The 17435-nt window shown below is 39.5% G+C and overlaps 1 protein-coding gene across 8 annotated transcripts in view; it reads right to left on the bottom strand.

The window, feature by feature from the left end:
- Cep89 (centrosomal protein 89) overlaps positions 1-17435 on the bottom strand; it is a 69300-nt gene that overhangs the window by 34866 nt on the left and 16999 nt on the right. For 6 of the 8 annotated variants that reach the window (XR_013430816.1, XM_078032189.1, XM_078032184.1 and 3 more), the window contains 6 exons: positions 17095-17281; positions 13425-13529; positions 8169-8274; positions 3656-3684; positions 2360-2402; positions 700-918 (listed from right to left, as the gene is read on the bottom strand). Coding sequence is in view for 7 of the 8 variants with exons in the window: in XM_078032189.1 (XP_077888315.1) it covers positions 700-918; positions 2360-2402; positions 3656-3684; positions 8169-8274; positions 13425-13529; positions 17095-17281 (689 nt within the window). In the remaining variant the exon portion in view is untranslated. The remainder of the gene's footprint in view (positions 1-699; positions 919-2359; positions 2403-3655; positions 3685-8168; positions 8275-13424; positions 13530-17094; positions 17282-17435) is intronic. The other 2 variants (XM_078032186.1, XM_078032185.1) reach the window with 2 other exon arrangements.

Below are 17435 nucleotides of genomic sequence, written 5' to 3'. Positions count from 1 at the left end.
TTACTTAAGGCCATAATATTTTTATTATATGAATAGAAAAATGCATACAGAAAATATCAGTGAATATTTATATAACCTTAGAAAAACCACTTGACATCTAGGGAATAAGTCATAAAAAGAAATCACCCTCAAGATAAAGTTGAATTATCAAAAACTAAGAAAATAGTACATACATGACAAATGACTTAGTATGTATAGATGCCTACAAATAAGAAAAAGAAAACTATTTCAATTTGAAGTCAGCAAATTTCTGAAAGAGAAAAAAAATGGCCTCCAAAGATGTGGAAAAAAATACATTAAAGGTCATCAATAATAAAAGAAATACAAATTTAAACGATATTTTTTATTTTTGATTACCTAATTAGCAAGGAAGATATGCTCTTCATCACTGGTAAGTATGTGGTTAAAAAGGCACTTTTATATGTTGTACATGAAGATAAAAAATGATAAAAATACATGTACATGTAAGATACTGTGCCTAATAAAGCATCAAGTCCCAAAAGTACTGAAATTTCTTGAGCATAATAATGAAAAAAACATATAGCAGATGAAACCAAATTTTAATAAGCATAAAGATAGTAATGAAGGACTATTAAATATGACAACATAAGTTATCCACATAAGTATCAACAAATATACAACATGAAACATTAACTGTCAAAATAGAGATTAAAATGAATGAAGTGTACTTGTCCCAACCTTCCTGAGAGGATGCTTTCTCAGCCTCTTTCTGCCTTTCATTGTCTTTTTCCATTCTCTTTAGTTTTAACTGTAATTCTTTCATTGCTTGTTTTATTGCACACAGCTCAACGGTAAGGCTTTGATTTGTATTGTTTAGGTGCAAATTTTCTTCTTTTAATTCCTGAAACTTTTCTTTGGTTATTTCTATACATCTTTGACGTACTCTATCAGTTACATCTGAAAAAGTACAGTGAAAAAATACTTTAAAATTATTAATATTTGCCATTTTCATCAGAAAGCATCTGTGATTTTATTCCTAAACCATGTGAGTAACTACTTCATCTCAGGCCTGGGGCTGTGTCAGGTCTTTGGTCCTGAAAAGGGAATGTCCTATGCAGGAAAAAGCCTGGCAAGGCTGTAGAGGATTAACAGGAAGCAAGGTGACAGAAGAGGCTGTGGCAGTGTATGATTAAGAAGGCAGGTTTACCTTCAAGGTCACCAGGAGCCAAAAATGTTGTACGGAAGAAGTAGGAAAAGGAAGAGGCTCTGCTCTCAGAGGAATCTCTGAGGCCAGCAGGGAAGATCAGAATGGGCCCAGCCCAGAGCCCTGAGGGGCAGCCCAGAGCTGGGGCTTGGTGGGAAGAGACAAGTGAAAGTAGGCTTCAGGCTAAAACTTGTCACAGCTCAATGGCTGCCTGGGTGTGGGCAGTGGAGGGGGTGGAAAATCAAGGGTGAACATATTAAATAAAAGACATGGAAGCCATTGTTTTGGAATAAGGTGCAATCAAAGGCAATGGAGTCACTCAATTGAAGCCCCAAGTCATTGAACTGTTTGTTTCAACTAAGTTATCTAGGGCTGTGGATGTGGCTCACCGGTAGAGCACTCACCTGGCATGCTCTGGGTTTCCATCCCCAGCACCACCAAAAAACAAACAAAAAAATCAACTAAGTTCTCTAACTTCAGGACAGAGAAACTACAACCAAATTTCTCAAACTTGGTCATTTTTCTGTTGTTCTGTCTCCCAGTGCCCATGTTACAAAGAAAGTCACTTTGAAGTGACTAATCCATTTCTCCTTGTTCCTGCTTTCTTGGCCCTCCTCAGTCTAGAAAGCCAACCTCTCCTGCTCATTCTATCTCAGGCAGTAAGTGTGGCCAGGGGCTAGAACTGTGAAGGATTCTGATTAATAACAAATTCAAAGGCTGAACAGCAAGGTTCTTAGAATGGGGAATTGGCCTGTGAAGCCAAAAACACCACAACAGGGAGGGTGAAAACACAGTCAGATATGAAGGACAGATCAGAATAGAGGTTTTCAGATTAGTGATGTGAGACATAACCACCCCAAATTACAAAATCCACTTTGAGAGCTACTAAGACTCCCCAAACTGTACAGGGGGTATATCCCACAAAACATCAATCTCTGAGCACAACACCCATTTACATATCCGGACCTCAGCACATCCCACGTGGACATACACCCACCACCCAGTATTTGGACCTTTTTGAAGACAAAGGCAGAGTTCAACAATTAAACACCTCTTCTCAAGTCCAATAACACTGGGCAGAAACAAAGAGCCTTTATAAGAAAATGAAGGTGAATTTTATGTTCAGATGAGACTATTCTGGGTATTCTCTAAAACTAAGTTTTTCAGTCATAATGAACAACAGAAGGCAAATACCTGGGGAAGGAGGAGGTTTTTCACATAATGGTGTTTTTTCATCCTAAGGAAAAAACAGGAGAATGTGAGTACAGAGTCCCAGCACCTTCTAAAAGTGGACTAAGCTGGGTATGGTGGTGCACATCTGTAATCCCAGCAACTGGGGACGCTGAGGCAGGAGGACTGCAAGTTTGAGGGCAATCTTAGCAACTTAGTGAGACCCTGTCTCCAAATGAAATAAAAAGGGTTGGTATCCTTGATACCAAACCAAACCAAACAAAACAAAACTTTAATTGTCACTGTTTCTTGTAACTAAACCTTAAGGGGTGTTCCCTCCTGGTAGGACCTCTAAGACAGAGAAGCAAGTCCTGTCTGAACTCTCTTCTGTCTTGCCTGTGAATTCAGAGACTGCTTTTTTCTATGTTGGTCCCATGAATGACAGGACATCAGTTCAGAACCTTTCTTTCTTTTTGGTGGGGGGTGGGGCAGGTACTGGGGATTGAACCCAGGGCCACTTAACACAGAGCTATATACCAAGCCCCTTTTTATTTATTTATTTATTTGGTACCAGTGATTTAATCCAGGGGCGTTTAACCACCGAGTCACATACCCAGCCCTTTTCAGGGTCTTGCTGAATTGCTTAAGGCCTTGCTAAACTGCTGAGTCTGGCTTTGAACTTTTGGGATGGCTTTGAACGCCTGCCTCAGCTCCAAGCCACTGGGATTACAGGTGTGCACCACTACGCCAAGCTAGTTTGTGAAATGGCTATAAATGCCACACAGAAATATAAAAACAGAACCTTTTCTTACTAGAAATGAAAAAAGAACCCTATTAATTGGAGCAAAGCATGTTTTCAAATGCTGAGAAAAGAAAACATTCTTGCTTCTCAGTCCAAATCTTAGAGGAAAAAGAAGGCTTTAAAATTCTGTTAAATTTCTCCATTGTATATCAGTGTGATATTAAGTTTCTAATTTCTGCTGAAAAAGTAGATAAGGTTATTAATTAATTCTACTGAGAAATGTTTAATTTTTAAATTCCTATGACATTGCACAACTGAAAACTTAAGCAAGAACTACTTTCATGTTGGCAATTAAGGTTGTCTATTATTCTACAAATTATGCAATTTCTAACCTTTCAATACATTATTTTCATTACCAAACTATGGAAAACATGAAATTCCTCCATGTTTTAAATGTACGTAAGAAACATTCAATAGGAAAGAAATCTGATGGGAAGATTTTTTTTCCTAAGAGTATTTAAAAGTTATAGTATAAATTCTATTTATTGAGAATATGAATTAAAAAAAAATAAGCTTACCTTTAAATTCAGAACAGAGTGCTTACTATCTGATAAAAAAGGAAAAAAAATTAAGGTAGATAAAAGATCTGACAGTATAATCATAAAAAATTTGTCTCCTGCAGATGAGCTAAACAAAGCCCCTGGCAGAGACAGATTTGGCAAGGCCCCTGGCAGTTAGGTCCCTGGGCAGGGCAGGGAGCCTGACTTTTTCTCACTCATCTGTCTATCAGGCTCATTCCTGAGCCCTTGTGGTAGCTCACATAACTGCAGAACAGAGGCCAAAGCTCTCAATGTCCCAAGCTGGGCTCCTCAAATTCCTTCTGCTGTTCTCCAAGTGGACCATATAGAACAAGGCTTGACTTCTCTCTGCCTACCCAGCCAACTAGCATTGGATTGGATCAGAAAACCAGTTGCTCCTTGAAGTGAAGTGCCTCAGTGATACATACGAAAACAAATCCTGCCCAAGTCCTCATCTTCCACATATTAGTCATTCAGGTACCCCAGGAAGAGGGTGAGTTTGCCTGTATACTTTGCTAGAGTATATAAGTTGGACATCTGGTTGCTTAGAACTTTCTACTATGGATTTTCAGAGTATAAATAACTGGCTAAAAATGAACAGAATCAAACTTGCAAAAAAAGAAAAGAAAAGAAAACCCCACAGAATTCAGAAAGTTGATAAACATACTTAAAGATGCATGCAAGATTCTAAATCTACTTCCTGGCTCATCTGAATTATCAACTTATCTGTAAAAAACTTATTATATTGGGGCTGGAGTTGTGGCTCAGTGGTAGCACTCGCCTGGCATGTTTGAGGCGCTGGGTTTGAATCTTAGCACCGCATATAAATAAATAAATGAAATAAAAGATCCATTTACAACTAAAAAATATTTAAAAACTTATTATTTGGTACCATAAATTGAACCTGAACAAAATGGCACTTAACCCCTGAGCCATATCCCCAGTTCCTTTTATTTTTTCATTTTGAGGGTCTCACTGCCTTGCTTAGTTGCTGAGGCTGGCCTCAAACTTGCAATCCTCCTGCCTCAGCCTCCCAAACTGCTGGGATTATAAGTATGCAAACCACACTTGGCTGATGAACATATTTTGACCAAAAAGTCATCCTTAACTATGGTTTCTAATCAAACTGCTTTTGGTGAAGTGTTATGGGGCAGCCTTTGTGAGATGGCTATAAATCTCCATTCATCACCTGGAGATCCCCAGCCTGTCCTTGAGTCCTCCTCTTTGGTAACCTTCTCTAACTGTCAGCTATGTTAACCATGCCCCTGTTCTCAGTGCCTCCCGCTATTCCCCTCAGCAGCTTAGACTGCAGTCTACCATCTATATGCCTTCCTCCACAACTGGAATGTGAGGGGAAGGACAAGTGGCTCTGTCTTCTCTGTCTCATGAATACATTTCTGATGAGCAAAACATTTAAAGTGACACAAGAAAAATATTTCCCTTTTGTTTTGTTTTAGAGCTGGGTATGGAATCCAAGGCTTCATGCATGCTAGGCAAGTGCTACACCCTCAGTCAAATTTACATTTTTAATAACACTTTTAAATTAATCTTAATTTGGTATCCTACGATGCCACAGTATGATGCACTCATATTTAATAAAGTCTTCTGTATCCCCCTTGAATTCTTCACAAAATAGCCAGGTGCAGTGGCACACACCTGATATCTCAGCAACTTGAAGACAAGACAGGAGGATCACAAGTTCAAGGCAGCCAGGGCAACTTAGTAAGACTGTCTCAAAATTTAAAAGGGCAGAGGGCAGTGGTACTGGGAATGTATCTGTGTGGCAGAGAACCACCAGGTTCAATCCCAAGTCCCCCCCACCACAATATCCACATAGTAAAGTTGAGGAGTTAAATGAGGAATGGTAAAATGCTGACAGTTGGTAGAAACTGGGTGATGGGGTGGTGGGAACACTTTATATTCTACTTTTGTACATGTTCAAAATTATCATAATAAAAGATTTTAAAAAGCAAGTCACTTATTTCTCCAAAGAAAATAATCTCTATTTCATCTTGGTCATAAACTTTTCAGAAAAAGAATCTAATGACGATTAAATTCACAATTGACATCATCCCAAGTTCACTCTGGTATTTAATGTAAGTGTGTTTCTCTTGGTTCTCTGTATATATTTTATTTCCTATTTTCTTACTTAACATTTCTCAGAAACATTTCTCAAAAAGATTTCCAAAATTTGGGCTGGGGATGTGGCTTAAGCGGTAGCGCGCTCGCCTGGCATGTGTGCGGCCCGGGTTCGATCCTCAGCACCACATACCAACAAAGATGTTGTGTCCACCGAGAACTAAAAAATAAATATTAAAAAAAAAAAAAAAAAAGAAAGAAAGTGTGATAGTCCATTAAAAAAAATCTTAAAAAAAAAAAAAAAAAGATTTCCAAAATTTGCCCTTCTCATTTTTCTTATATGTATGGGCAAGAGGTAGAGACAATTAAAATAACAAGAACTTTTGTATTGGGCATCCCACTATATCCAAGATGTCATGCTGGACACTACCCCAATCTTTCTAGAAAGTTCATACTACATGAAAACATTCTTGCTGTCAAAAACTTCTGATACAGAAAAGTCAAAACTCTTCTATGACCATAATCTCCTGAGGCTTCTCCTTCCTAGACTTAATCATAGTTATCAGGTTAGCATATTTTCTTTCCAATCTATGTGAATGTAGAAATGCCAGGCGCACAACCCACCTGCTACCCCTTTTCACACATCTACACCTAAGGGACACCTAAGGTGGTGGGAGGGCAAATGCCATGTACTAAGTTCCAATGGCAGAAGGGACATCATGGAGCTGAGGAAACAAATGAACACCAGAGTGCCAGGTATAGGGAACCATGGAAAAGATCTAAGTCAAAAGGGTGTGGGATGCATGAGGCCATTACCAGGTTCATGTTTTGAGAAGACTGTGCTGGCTGCTACAGTGGTGCCAAAACATGGTGGGAACTCCATAGGTACACATGTATCTGCTGGCTGAGTGGATAAACCAACAGAATCAAATTGTAGCAACTGGTAACATGAAGCAGGGAGAAGAACCCAGCACAGATAGCATTTGAAGCAGGGAAGGAGGGTGCAAGAGCTTAGAAGCGTAGAGAAAAGGGCCTCGACTAAGATTGGAGAATGTCAACATCTAAGGGGCAGGAAAGAAAGGTGAGCCTGCAAAGGGATGCCCCAGGAAGCAGACACAGGAAGGTGAGATGTTACTGAGGCCAGGGAGATGTGTATTTGAAGACAGTAGAAGGAACCACATGGAATGCCCTAAGAAGTCACGTCAGATGCTGAGCACAGTGGCACAGGAAGCTGAGGCGGGGGGATAGCAGGTTCAAAGCCAGCCTCTACAAAAGGGAGGCACTAAGCAACTCCTGTTGGTTCATTGTATGTTCTATGCATCCTCTATGTATAACTAAATATAATTTTAAAAAAGGAAAAAAAGAAATTGCTGTGTGAGTTCTGTCTCCTGATTGGATCCTGACTGATGTGATGCAGGGAGGAAAGAGCCACACGCATGCGCATAGGAAGACACTTAGGGTGTGTTGTGAGATAAACAAAGGTAGGTAACAAAATGGTGTGTATTTCATACATTTACACACTAAAGTGTTGAAAATAATTATCTGCGGGGGGGACAATTACGTATGATTATTTTACACATTTCTGAATTTTAGGTTTGTTTTTTATTTTACAGTGAGAAAATATTACTTAACAACAACAAGACATACCTTTTATCTGAATAATTTTTATGAATTAATTAACTGGAGGTGCTGGAAGTTGAACCCAGTGTCTCATGCACTCTACTACTGAGCTATGCCCTCAGCCAAACTTAATAATATTAATATTTTAAAATATGCCAATGAACCAACAGGAGTTTTCTGGCCCAGGTATTACTAGGCTGGCATTCTATTTTCCAACCAGGTACTTGATTTATTTAAAAGTGTCTCAGAGCCCAAGCAATTCCACTTGATAAAGCAGTTACTTGTTGCCCACTGTATTCCAGGATCTTTCTCACTTCTACCTCTTAGGGAACAATATCCTTAACTTTGCTATAATGCACTGAGTTTTCTCACTGAGTCAATCAATCAATAAGTAAATAAAGAAAGTAGATGCACAGTTCCAGAATTGTATCTGAAACACATCCACACACTCATGTGTCCAACAAAACTTCACTGATGGCCCACTGCAGCCAGGTCCTACTGCAGACCTGGGGCTAGTGTGGAGAACTGGACAGGTGGCCCCACCTATTCACTGCAGGGAGCAGAGGGAGAGGAGCATGTGGGATGTCACAGTCTGAACTGAAACTCTGCCCACAGAACAGACAACAGGGGCTCCAAAGAAAGCACCTAACATCCATGCAATAGACTGTGGAATAACTTACGTACAGTAAAAATAAATCACAAATATATTCCTAGTTGAAAAAGATCATGGCTCACAGAATGGAAATGCAATGGCACCAAAACTGGTGGTCAATATTATTATCAAAGTGCTTGTTTGTTTATTTATTTACTTTACCTTTTTGTTGTATATGCTGTGGTGTAAGAGGTAAGGAACCTGGAAGTCCATCTTGCTCAGAAATATTGTCATCATCTTCACTGTCCACTTTGTGTGACCATGGTACCTTTTTGTTACAAAAGACATAGGAACAAACATGCAGTAAGTGTTGCCTGTATAAAATGTGCTCCTAACAGATTCAAATGCCTGATTTCATACCTTCCCCACTGCTGCCCTCTTCCTTGAGCAACTAAGCTACTTTTCTTAGTGAGACCAAAAGGGTTACACCTGGTGGGGCTGCATGGGACCTCCAAGCCCTTATGAAAAACTTGGGTGGCAAAGACAATGCCATCCAAATGATGCTCAGGCCATGATGAGCTTCACAGCCCACCCATGCTGCCCAAGCACACCTTCCCTTTTTCCTTCCTGCCACAGAGCAACGCAGAAAAGGGATTGTGTCTGGCCTGCTCTGCACAGCACCCAATACAACCCTACCCCATACTGACACTTTGTATTAATTTCTGGGTGAGACAAGGACTGCTGAGCTGCCTGGGAGAACCCACCCCAGGCAACTATTTAGAATTAAGGTCCACTAAGTTCGCAGATCCAGTGTCATTTCTTGATGAAAGGGAACCCTCCCCTCTATTAACACCTAGTTAGGTATCATGAATAGTGGCAGGACCACAGAGATGTCCCTTAGAGACCTATGGGCCAGAATGGGCTGTCTTGCAGAGGAGACATTCCCATTGGCAGGGCTCTAGGGGATATAGACAGAGGCCATCCAAAAGGAAATGCAAGGAAGCACATCCCGTAGGGTAAACTATGACCAGCACTCTCAAGTCTGCTCCCGATTCTACAGTAAAATCTTGCCCGTGATCAGTTTGGCTTAGTGGTGCTGTGCTAAAGGCATGAGCAGATATCCCTGAGGCTGGCAGGTGGTGGCAACCTCCAGCAAGGTGCCCCTAAGAGGGGGCATTTCAGAACCAAGAGCCAAAGCAACTAGGTCCATAGGCTCTGTGCACATGTCTCCAAGGTGATCAGCTCAGGAGGAAGGGCAGACAGGTCTCCCAATCTACTCATCATTTGTAGGAAGAAAAAAGAAATGGCCTCTTAGTTTTTATCCCCCAATAACAAACTGCCTTGTTCACCCCATCAAGGATATATTGTCACCCACTTAATTATTAAGGAAATATGAAATTATAAGAGCACTCAAAGAGCATCATAAAGCTAGTCTACTAGCTAAACTGGCAGTATGAACTTGTACTATAGCTAATCAAACATGCGTCTATGATTATGCATATACCACTTGCTCAATGTGTATCCACCAGAATAGACAAGGATATGCATCAAAGGACACATCGAAAATGTTCATAACAGCACTACTTCTAAGAACCAAAGCGGAAACAACCAAGTATCATATTCTGAATAAGTAATTGAATGGGATGTACAATGGAATATTAGACAACAATAAGAATGAACCATCTACAGTGAAACACAATAATTGAAGACTCTTCAAGACAAAGAATACAAACTACAAGGTTAAATTTATGTAAATACAAAACAGGCTAAATTAAATTCAATTTTTTTTTTTTGGTGCTGGGGATTGAGTCCAGTGCCTTGTGCATGTAAAGCATGTATTGTGCCACTGAGCTACATCCCCAGCCTTAACTCAGATTATTTTTAAAGACCTACTCTAATCTGGAGTCAAGACAATAATGAACTCTGGAGAAGGTGAGGATTGAGAAGGGGGACTTCTGGGCTATTTGCTATGTTATTTCTAATTGTGTGCGCTTCTGGGATTGAACCAGGGTCTCAGTAGGCTGATGCTCAATCACTAAGCTATATTTCCAGCTACCATCTTTTTTGTTTTTGCCATACTAGGAATTGAACCCAGGGGCACTCCACCACTGAGCTACAGTCCTAGCTCTTTCTATTTTTTATTCTGAAATAGGGTCTCCAGTCCCTTCTTGATTTAAAAAAAAAAAAATCTTCATGGTTGCTACTTTATGAAATGCAGTGAGTTGAACACGTATGATTTACGCACTTTTGTGCATTTTTTTTAAAGTTGTAGATGGACACAATATCTTTTATTTATTTATTTATTTATTCATTTATTTAATGTGGAGCTGAGGATCAAACCACGGCCTCATATGTGCGAGGCAAGCGCTCAACCACTAAGCTACAATCCCAGCCCCTTTGTGCATATTTAATATAACCATAAATTTTTATTAAAAATATACCTTCATGAAGAATCAAACATATTCTAATAGGATTAACTTAAAAAAATTCCCCAATACTTCTGACTGTGAAAATTCCCTCTGGTAACTAAAACAAAACTTGCTTGGGTATTGAAGGAAAGGAAGCAAGCAGCAGGCTCAGCTCTGTCCCAGTGCTCACCCAAACAGCAAAGAATGCCCTCCCTCCTCTGCCTGCAGCCCTTGTCCTGTGCTTCTTCATCCCAGGCACAATGGCACACACCTGCAAACCCATTTACTCAGGAGGCTGTGGCAGGAGAATCATGAGTTCCAGGCCAGCCTGGGCAACTTAGTAAGATGCTGTGTTTTACTGTTTCCAGTGTGACTTTTACCCCTTATTGGCTACAGTTTTCCTTTTTTTTTTTTTTTTTTTTTTGCTAATTTACTCTTCATATCTTTCTTTCTGTGTCTCTTTCTCGGGGTCTTTATGTCATTCCGAACTGTTTTTAATTCCTTTTCAGAGTATGCAGGATAGATAGATGCTGGACATAAAGGTGGGCTCTGCACGAGTGTTTCCTTTTAGAATCTCCTCTCTGCTCTCTGCCCTGCCCTTTGGGAATGACTATATTTCCTCTGGGACCCTCTACAACCTTGACCTCGCTGCGCCTGTCAGGATCTCTATGGACCTTTGTAACTATGACATTGATATTCTGGAGCATCTGCATCCTGCCTGAGGTCTGTGATGTTTTACAAATTACCAAATTGTTTCAGCTTTCAGCTGCTTATGAAGGCTGGCACGAGAGTCCCTTGGCCTCCTTGTGGTCACTAGTGGTACAGGAGGTCCTGGTCTAAAGCACAAAGGAAGAGGGGAAGGGGGAGGGTCCCCTTTCAGCACGCTGCTCTGTTTTTATTTTTCTATTTAGTGTATATATAGACATATTTGAATTTAAGCTTGTCACCTTATTTTCCTATGTGTTTTATATTTTCCTTTTCTCCCTATTCTTCTTTTGGGTTGACATCATCTTCAATTGTCCTATTTCTTTCTCTCTTTTCCTTTTGAAATTATATTCTGATTTCATTCTAGTAGTTATCCTAGCAATTATACAATGTATATTTTTTCCTTTTTCTTTTTTTGTGATGCTTATGATCAAAACCAGGGCCTCACCATGCTAGGTAAGTGCTCTACCACTGAACCACATCCTCAGCCCTATGGTTCACTCTACTATTATTATTATTATTGGTAAAAGAGATTGAACTGGGGGACACTTGACCACTGAGCCACATCCCTAGCCCTATTTTGTATTTTATTTAGAGAGAGGGTCTCCCTGAGTTCCTTAGCACCTTGCTTTTGCTGAGGCTGGCTTTGAACTCCCAATCCTCCTGCCTCAGCCTCCCAAGCTGTTGGGATTATAGGCATGTGCCACTGCCCCTGGTTCACTCTTTTATTTTGATATTTGGGATTGAACCTCATTTCTTTACCACTAAACTACATCCTCTCAGTACTAAGGGAGTGACACAAAGTATATATACAATAAAACCTAGCAAGGGCATGGTGGCAATTACCTATAATCCCATCTACTTAAAAGGTAGAGGCAGGAGGATCTCAACTTTGAGGCCAGCTCAGCAATTTAGCAAGACCCTGTCTCAAAATGAAAAGGACTGGGAACATAGATTAGTGGTAAAGTGCTCTTAGGTTCAATCCCAAGTACCAAAAATAATAAGGAGGTGGGGCTGTGGATGTGACTCAGTAGTAAAACACTTACCTAGTATGTGCAAGGCCCTGGTTTTACTCCCAGGACTTAAAAAAAAAAAAAAAAAAAAAAAAGCACCAGACATGGGGGTGCTCACCTGTAATCCTAGCTACTCAGGAGGCCAGCCCAGGCAATAAGTGAGACCCTGCTCAAAATAAAATAAAAAGGGCTGGGGATGTAGTTTAGTGGTAGAGCACTTGCCTAGCACTTATGTGAGGTCTGGGGTTCAATCCCCAGTATGGGGGAAAAAAAATTACACAAAGTGTTGCTGAAAGGGAAAAAAATGGAGAAGAGAGGCTGCTATAGTTTAGATGTTGGATGATCCCCAAAGGTCCATTAGTGAAACGTTTCATTTCCAAGATGGAGCCATTGGGATACAGTGGAATATTTAGGAGAGATCTCTTTTTGGGGTGTGTCCCCTAAAGGGATCATGAGACCCTGGCCCTGACCTCTTTTGCTCGGTAGCAATGAGATGAGCAGGTTGCTCCACCACATTCCATCATTGCCATCCAGCATGCCCATCAGAGGCCAAGACCATGGGTCTGCCCAATCTTGAACTAAAACTAGAACATAAAACAAACCTTTTCCTTTTATAAGTTAATAATCTCAGATATTTTGTTGTAGTGGTGGAAAGCTCACTGATATAAGGAATAAGAATAAGCGATATAGAAGACAAATTAAGAAGATCCAACAAATTTATAATAGCATTCCCAAAGAAGAAAAGAATGAGTAGATAATTCAAAGGTAAAATAGAGGAAGAAATTTTCTGAAAATAAAAAAGGAAGATGAGATTTATGTGTGCAGAATTACATACTAAATTTCCTTCAAGAAAGAAGGAAAAATAAATACCATGATTATTTCTGCTGAAGTTACTAAAGGATAAAGAATGATCCTACAAAGGTTATCAGACTGAAAAATTGTTACCTCAAAGGGAAACATTTTTCTGGCTGTAACTCCTTCTCAGCCCTTCACTGTTATTCTTTCAGTAGCTTTCCCAGAAAAGGAGAGATCCCCTGCTATATGTTTTCACCCTGACCAAATGGAATACTGTGACTATGGATTCTGTTGTGGGCTCTCTGGCACCTACCAAGACGCCTGGTACTCATTAGATGCTCAATAAACATATGTTGAATTTTTCAACTACTCAAAGACCATTTCCTCCCTAACACAACCCATTATTGGTTGAACAAACTAAGATGCAGAGAGATGATCTGGCTTACCTAAGCCATACAACTGTGAGGCAGAGAAGCTGGGACTTGCTGTGCCCACTGGGCTCTACATTCCCCTGAACTGACCACAAATTAATGCACCCACTTTCCCTTTAGCCTTACTCTTGGGTAGCACCGACAAGAAAACTGCAGAGAATGAGACTTTCCATTGTTAGGCCACTTCTGAGAAGGTGCACAATTCACATGAAGATGTTGGCCCAAACTATCCTGAAACACAGAGAGGCATGAGGAACACTCTTAGAACCAAACTGCCTGATTAGGGGTTGATCTATTTCCTTATCTTTTTTTTTTTAAAGAGAGAGTGAGAGAGTGAGAGACAGAGAGAGAGAGAGAGAAGAGAGAGAGAGAGAGAGAGAGAGAGAGAGAGAGAGAGAGAGAGAGAGAGAGAATTTTTAATATTTATTTTTTAGTTCTCGGCGGACACAACATCTTTGTTGGTATGTGGTGCTGAGGATCGAACCCGGGCCGCACGCATGCCAGGCCAGCGCGCTACCGCTTGAGCCACATCCCCAGCCCAATTTCCTTATCTTAATAGTTTTGACAATTGTTTGCTTTAAAGGAAGTATAAATAACATCATAAAACCACCTACTTTATCACTAGATGCTACTAACCTTAAAGACGATATTGCCTATAAGGGCAAATTTATAAAACTGACTTCTATATATTTACTATAGATTTTTTTAAATCTGGGGTAAACAATTGTAGGCAATATCATCTTTAAGGTTAGTAGCATTTAGTGATAAAGTAGGTGGTTTATATGCTCTACATATCTATTTTTCAAGGATGTGTGTGTGTATACTATATAGTGATACATATATACAGTGTATAAACTTATATATGCATAAATTTGTATGTAAATATAAATAATGTATATATACATGTATAAATGTATATATAGCATATAAATACACTATATAGTGATATATGTAGTAAGTGTGTGTGTGTGTGTGTGTGTATATGTGTATATGTGTGTGTGTGTGTGTGTGTGTGTGTGTGTGTGTGTATGTAGTATGTGGGTTTGTTTATTTTTGTGTTGCTAGGGCTGGGACCCAGGCCATCACACATGCATAAGAATATACTCTAAGGCTGGAGTCGTGGCTCAGTAGTAGAGTGCTTGTCTAGCATATGTGAGGGCCTTGGTTTAATCCTCAGCACCACATATAAATAAAGATCTATTGACAACTTAAAAAAAAAAGTATACACTCTACCACTGAGCTACATCCCCAACCCAAGGGAATATATTTTAATCATATTATAAATTCAGAAATACTTGGTCAATTCCAAAAAGAAGTTTTATGTTGTGGAATTAGTTCTGATAAGTATGAGGGCTATAAATATACAATTTTCTTTTTTAAAAAATTTTTTTCACAATGCATTTATTTTATTTATTATTCTGTGGTACTGAATACTAAAAATTTGAACTGTAAACAGGGAAGACTGGTCACCCTGTGCCTCTGCCACAGGTGAGTTGGATGACCATGGGCAAGTCATTTATTCTGTTTCTTTACATACTTAACTCAGGGATAGAAAATAAATGACACATGTAAAAAGAAACAAACAAACAAAGATAGTAAATGTAAACTGTCTTGCATATATCAAAAGCTCAGGAAAGGTCAACATAACCTCTTCCCCCCTCACCTTCCTCATGAAAAAATTTAGCATATCTGTAGCAAATTGAAATCCCTTTCTGGTTTAAGGCACCTTTTGTTGCTGCTGTGCAGGTTATGATGAGACCTTTTGATGGATATCACTTATTCAAACTCTAGTTCCTATGTTGTACAGGGAAGAGACTTCCTGTTGGCTGGGATGCATAGGAACACGGAGACTGGCATACACACACACTGCTGGTTGGAAGGTAAAATAGAGAAGCTGCTTTTAGGACAATTTGGCAATATCTAACTTGGCAATATCTAATTGATGCAGCAGACACAGGTACACATATCAGATATGTGCATGGAAACAACCTAAGTGTTCATCCATAGGTTAGTAAATAGATAAATCAACAGGGATCAGTCTCAAAACTGCAATGCAATGAAAAAGCAAAGCGGTAGAATAATTGGTACTATAAGATGACCTTATATAATTAAAAAATATAGCATTATAATTGTTCACTTACACTTATGTGTGGTAAAAGAGTAAAAACATATAGACTTCTAGAATGTACTCCAAATCCAAGAGATGGGTTTCCAGGGAGTGGAGGTGGGAGACAAAGACAATTTCAACCCTGACTGTAACCTTCTATTTCTTTTATGAAATAAATAAAGAAAAGAAAAAAACCAGGTGTGTTGGCACACACCTATAATCCCAGCAACTCAGGGGGTGCTGAGGCAGGAGAAGTGTAGTTCTAGGCCAGCCTCAGCAAAGTAGGGAGAACCTGTCTCAAAATAAAAAATAAAAAGAGCTGGGGATATAGCATCAATGTTAAAGCACCCCTGGGCCCCAGTATAAGAAAAAAAAAATGGGGGTCTTGAGGGCATGGCTCAGTGCTAGAGTGCACACTTAGCATATGCAAGGCACTGAATTTGATCCTCGACATCAACAAACAAAACAAAAACCTGAAGGGGAAGAATGGAAACACTAATGTATTACATTAATTTCTACTTATCAAATTTTAAAAATAAAATTTCTTGCTACACATGGGTCCTAGAGTCACCATAACAGACTTGCCTAAAAATATACTATTTGTCCGTTGAATAATAAGACTGCATAAGTCATATAACTTCTTTCTTCTAAGGGAGACGTGGTGGCAAACTTCACTGCTGGAGTAGTTAAGTGATATAACTCTGTCTGTAACATCAGTATCAAAGAACTAGCCAGAAAATGTGTAGATAAAGAGCAATGAACTTCATCTAAGTCTTCTAGAACCCTGCAATGGCACAGCTTGGGGCTCTGAACAGCATCTGCAGGTTCCAGTAATATTCACTATATGGAAATCTACTTCTGCATATCAAAGTCTATATATGTTGGAAAGTGAAAGCTAGTTCATGAAATACTCACCTAAGGATTCCTTGAAGTAAGTTCCCTAAGCCCATTTAGAATGTGTGTCAATATAATGTAAGATAACTAATATGAACAATATAAATATAGCTTGATGCTGTGAGTCTACGTGTGCAGTCACTATAACAATGTGCCAGTGTGATGGTGACAAAAGAAAACAGGAAAAAGATTATGGTGCTCTTTTGCCAGTAAAGAAATGGTGCTATTCATTTTACAAAACCTTGGGAGCACAGTTTAAACATCAGGATTAGATGCACAAGGCCCTGGTTCAATCCACAGCATCACAAAAAACAAATATAAATCAGGATTATTAGAGCGGTTGGCCCTTTCAACCTCACTGTACCTTGTCCCCTCCAATGTGAGACAGGGCAATGAACAGAACTCCTCACAGAGTTAGTGGTAGGTCAGCTAAGAAAAATGCATGTCACTACACATGGTAAACAGCAAAGAAGGTCACTACTGTTGAGATCATGACAATGTTCCTTTCACTGGATGCGAATCTAAAGAAAGGTTGCAAGGTACACACTGATAACTAGAAAAGTGACAGGAGAATTAGCTTTCAAGGTCAGAGGAAAGAGCAGAATTACTAGTTTCTCATAGAAATCTACATTTGTCTTTGAATGATTCAACTTTAAAAGGTAAAGAAAAGAGGTTTAAATTTTAACCTAACCAGATAGAAAAAAGGCTGGACACATTAAACAAAAGCCCCAGAGCAATCAAATGCAGAATATTGAAAAGAGAATGTTTAGGCCTACTTTGGAATATGGGAATCACCTGATTTTTGTGTGATGTAGCATACACAGCATCACTATGACCTCCCTCTTCTTTCCAGGCACAGCCATTGCCCAACTCCTTGTCACTGTACGACGCCTGCATTTCAGAGTCCTCTTCATCCCCACAGCCCAGTGTTTCAAAGGATGGTAAAGAAGTTCTTCTTCCCAACTCATTCTGCCAAGTCGGTCTGAATTAGAACATTGAACAGTAAATTAAATAAACAACTTCATCCTTGAAATAAAAATACACACATATTAAATGCACTGCCTCCAAATTCCCACCAGAGAAGTACTGTAATACATTACAAATGTATAGAAGCATGAAGATTAAATCATCCACTC

The sequence above is a fragment of the Ictidomys tridecemlineatus genome, chromosome 15 (genome assembly GCF_052094955.1).
Source record: "Ictidomys tridecemlineatus isolate mIctTri1 chromosome 15, mIctTri1.hap1, whole genome shotgun sequence".
Lineage (NCBI taxonomy): Eukaryota > Metazoa > Chordata > Mammalia > Rodentia > Sciuridae > Ictidomys > Ictidomys tridecemlineatus.
The sequence above is the reverse complement of the archived record's forward strand: the minus strand, read 5'-3'. Positions and strand labels throughout refer to the sequence as shown.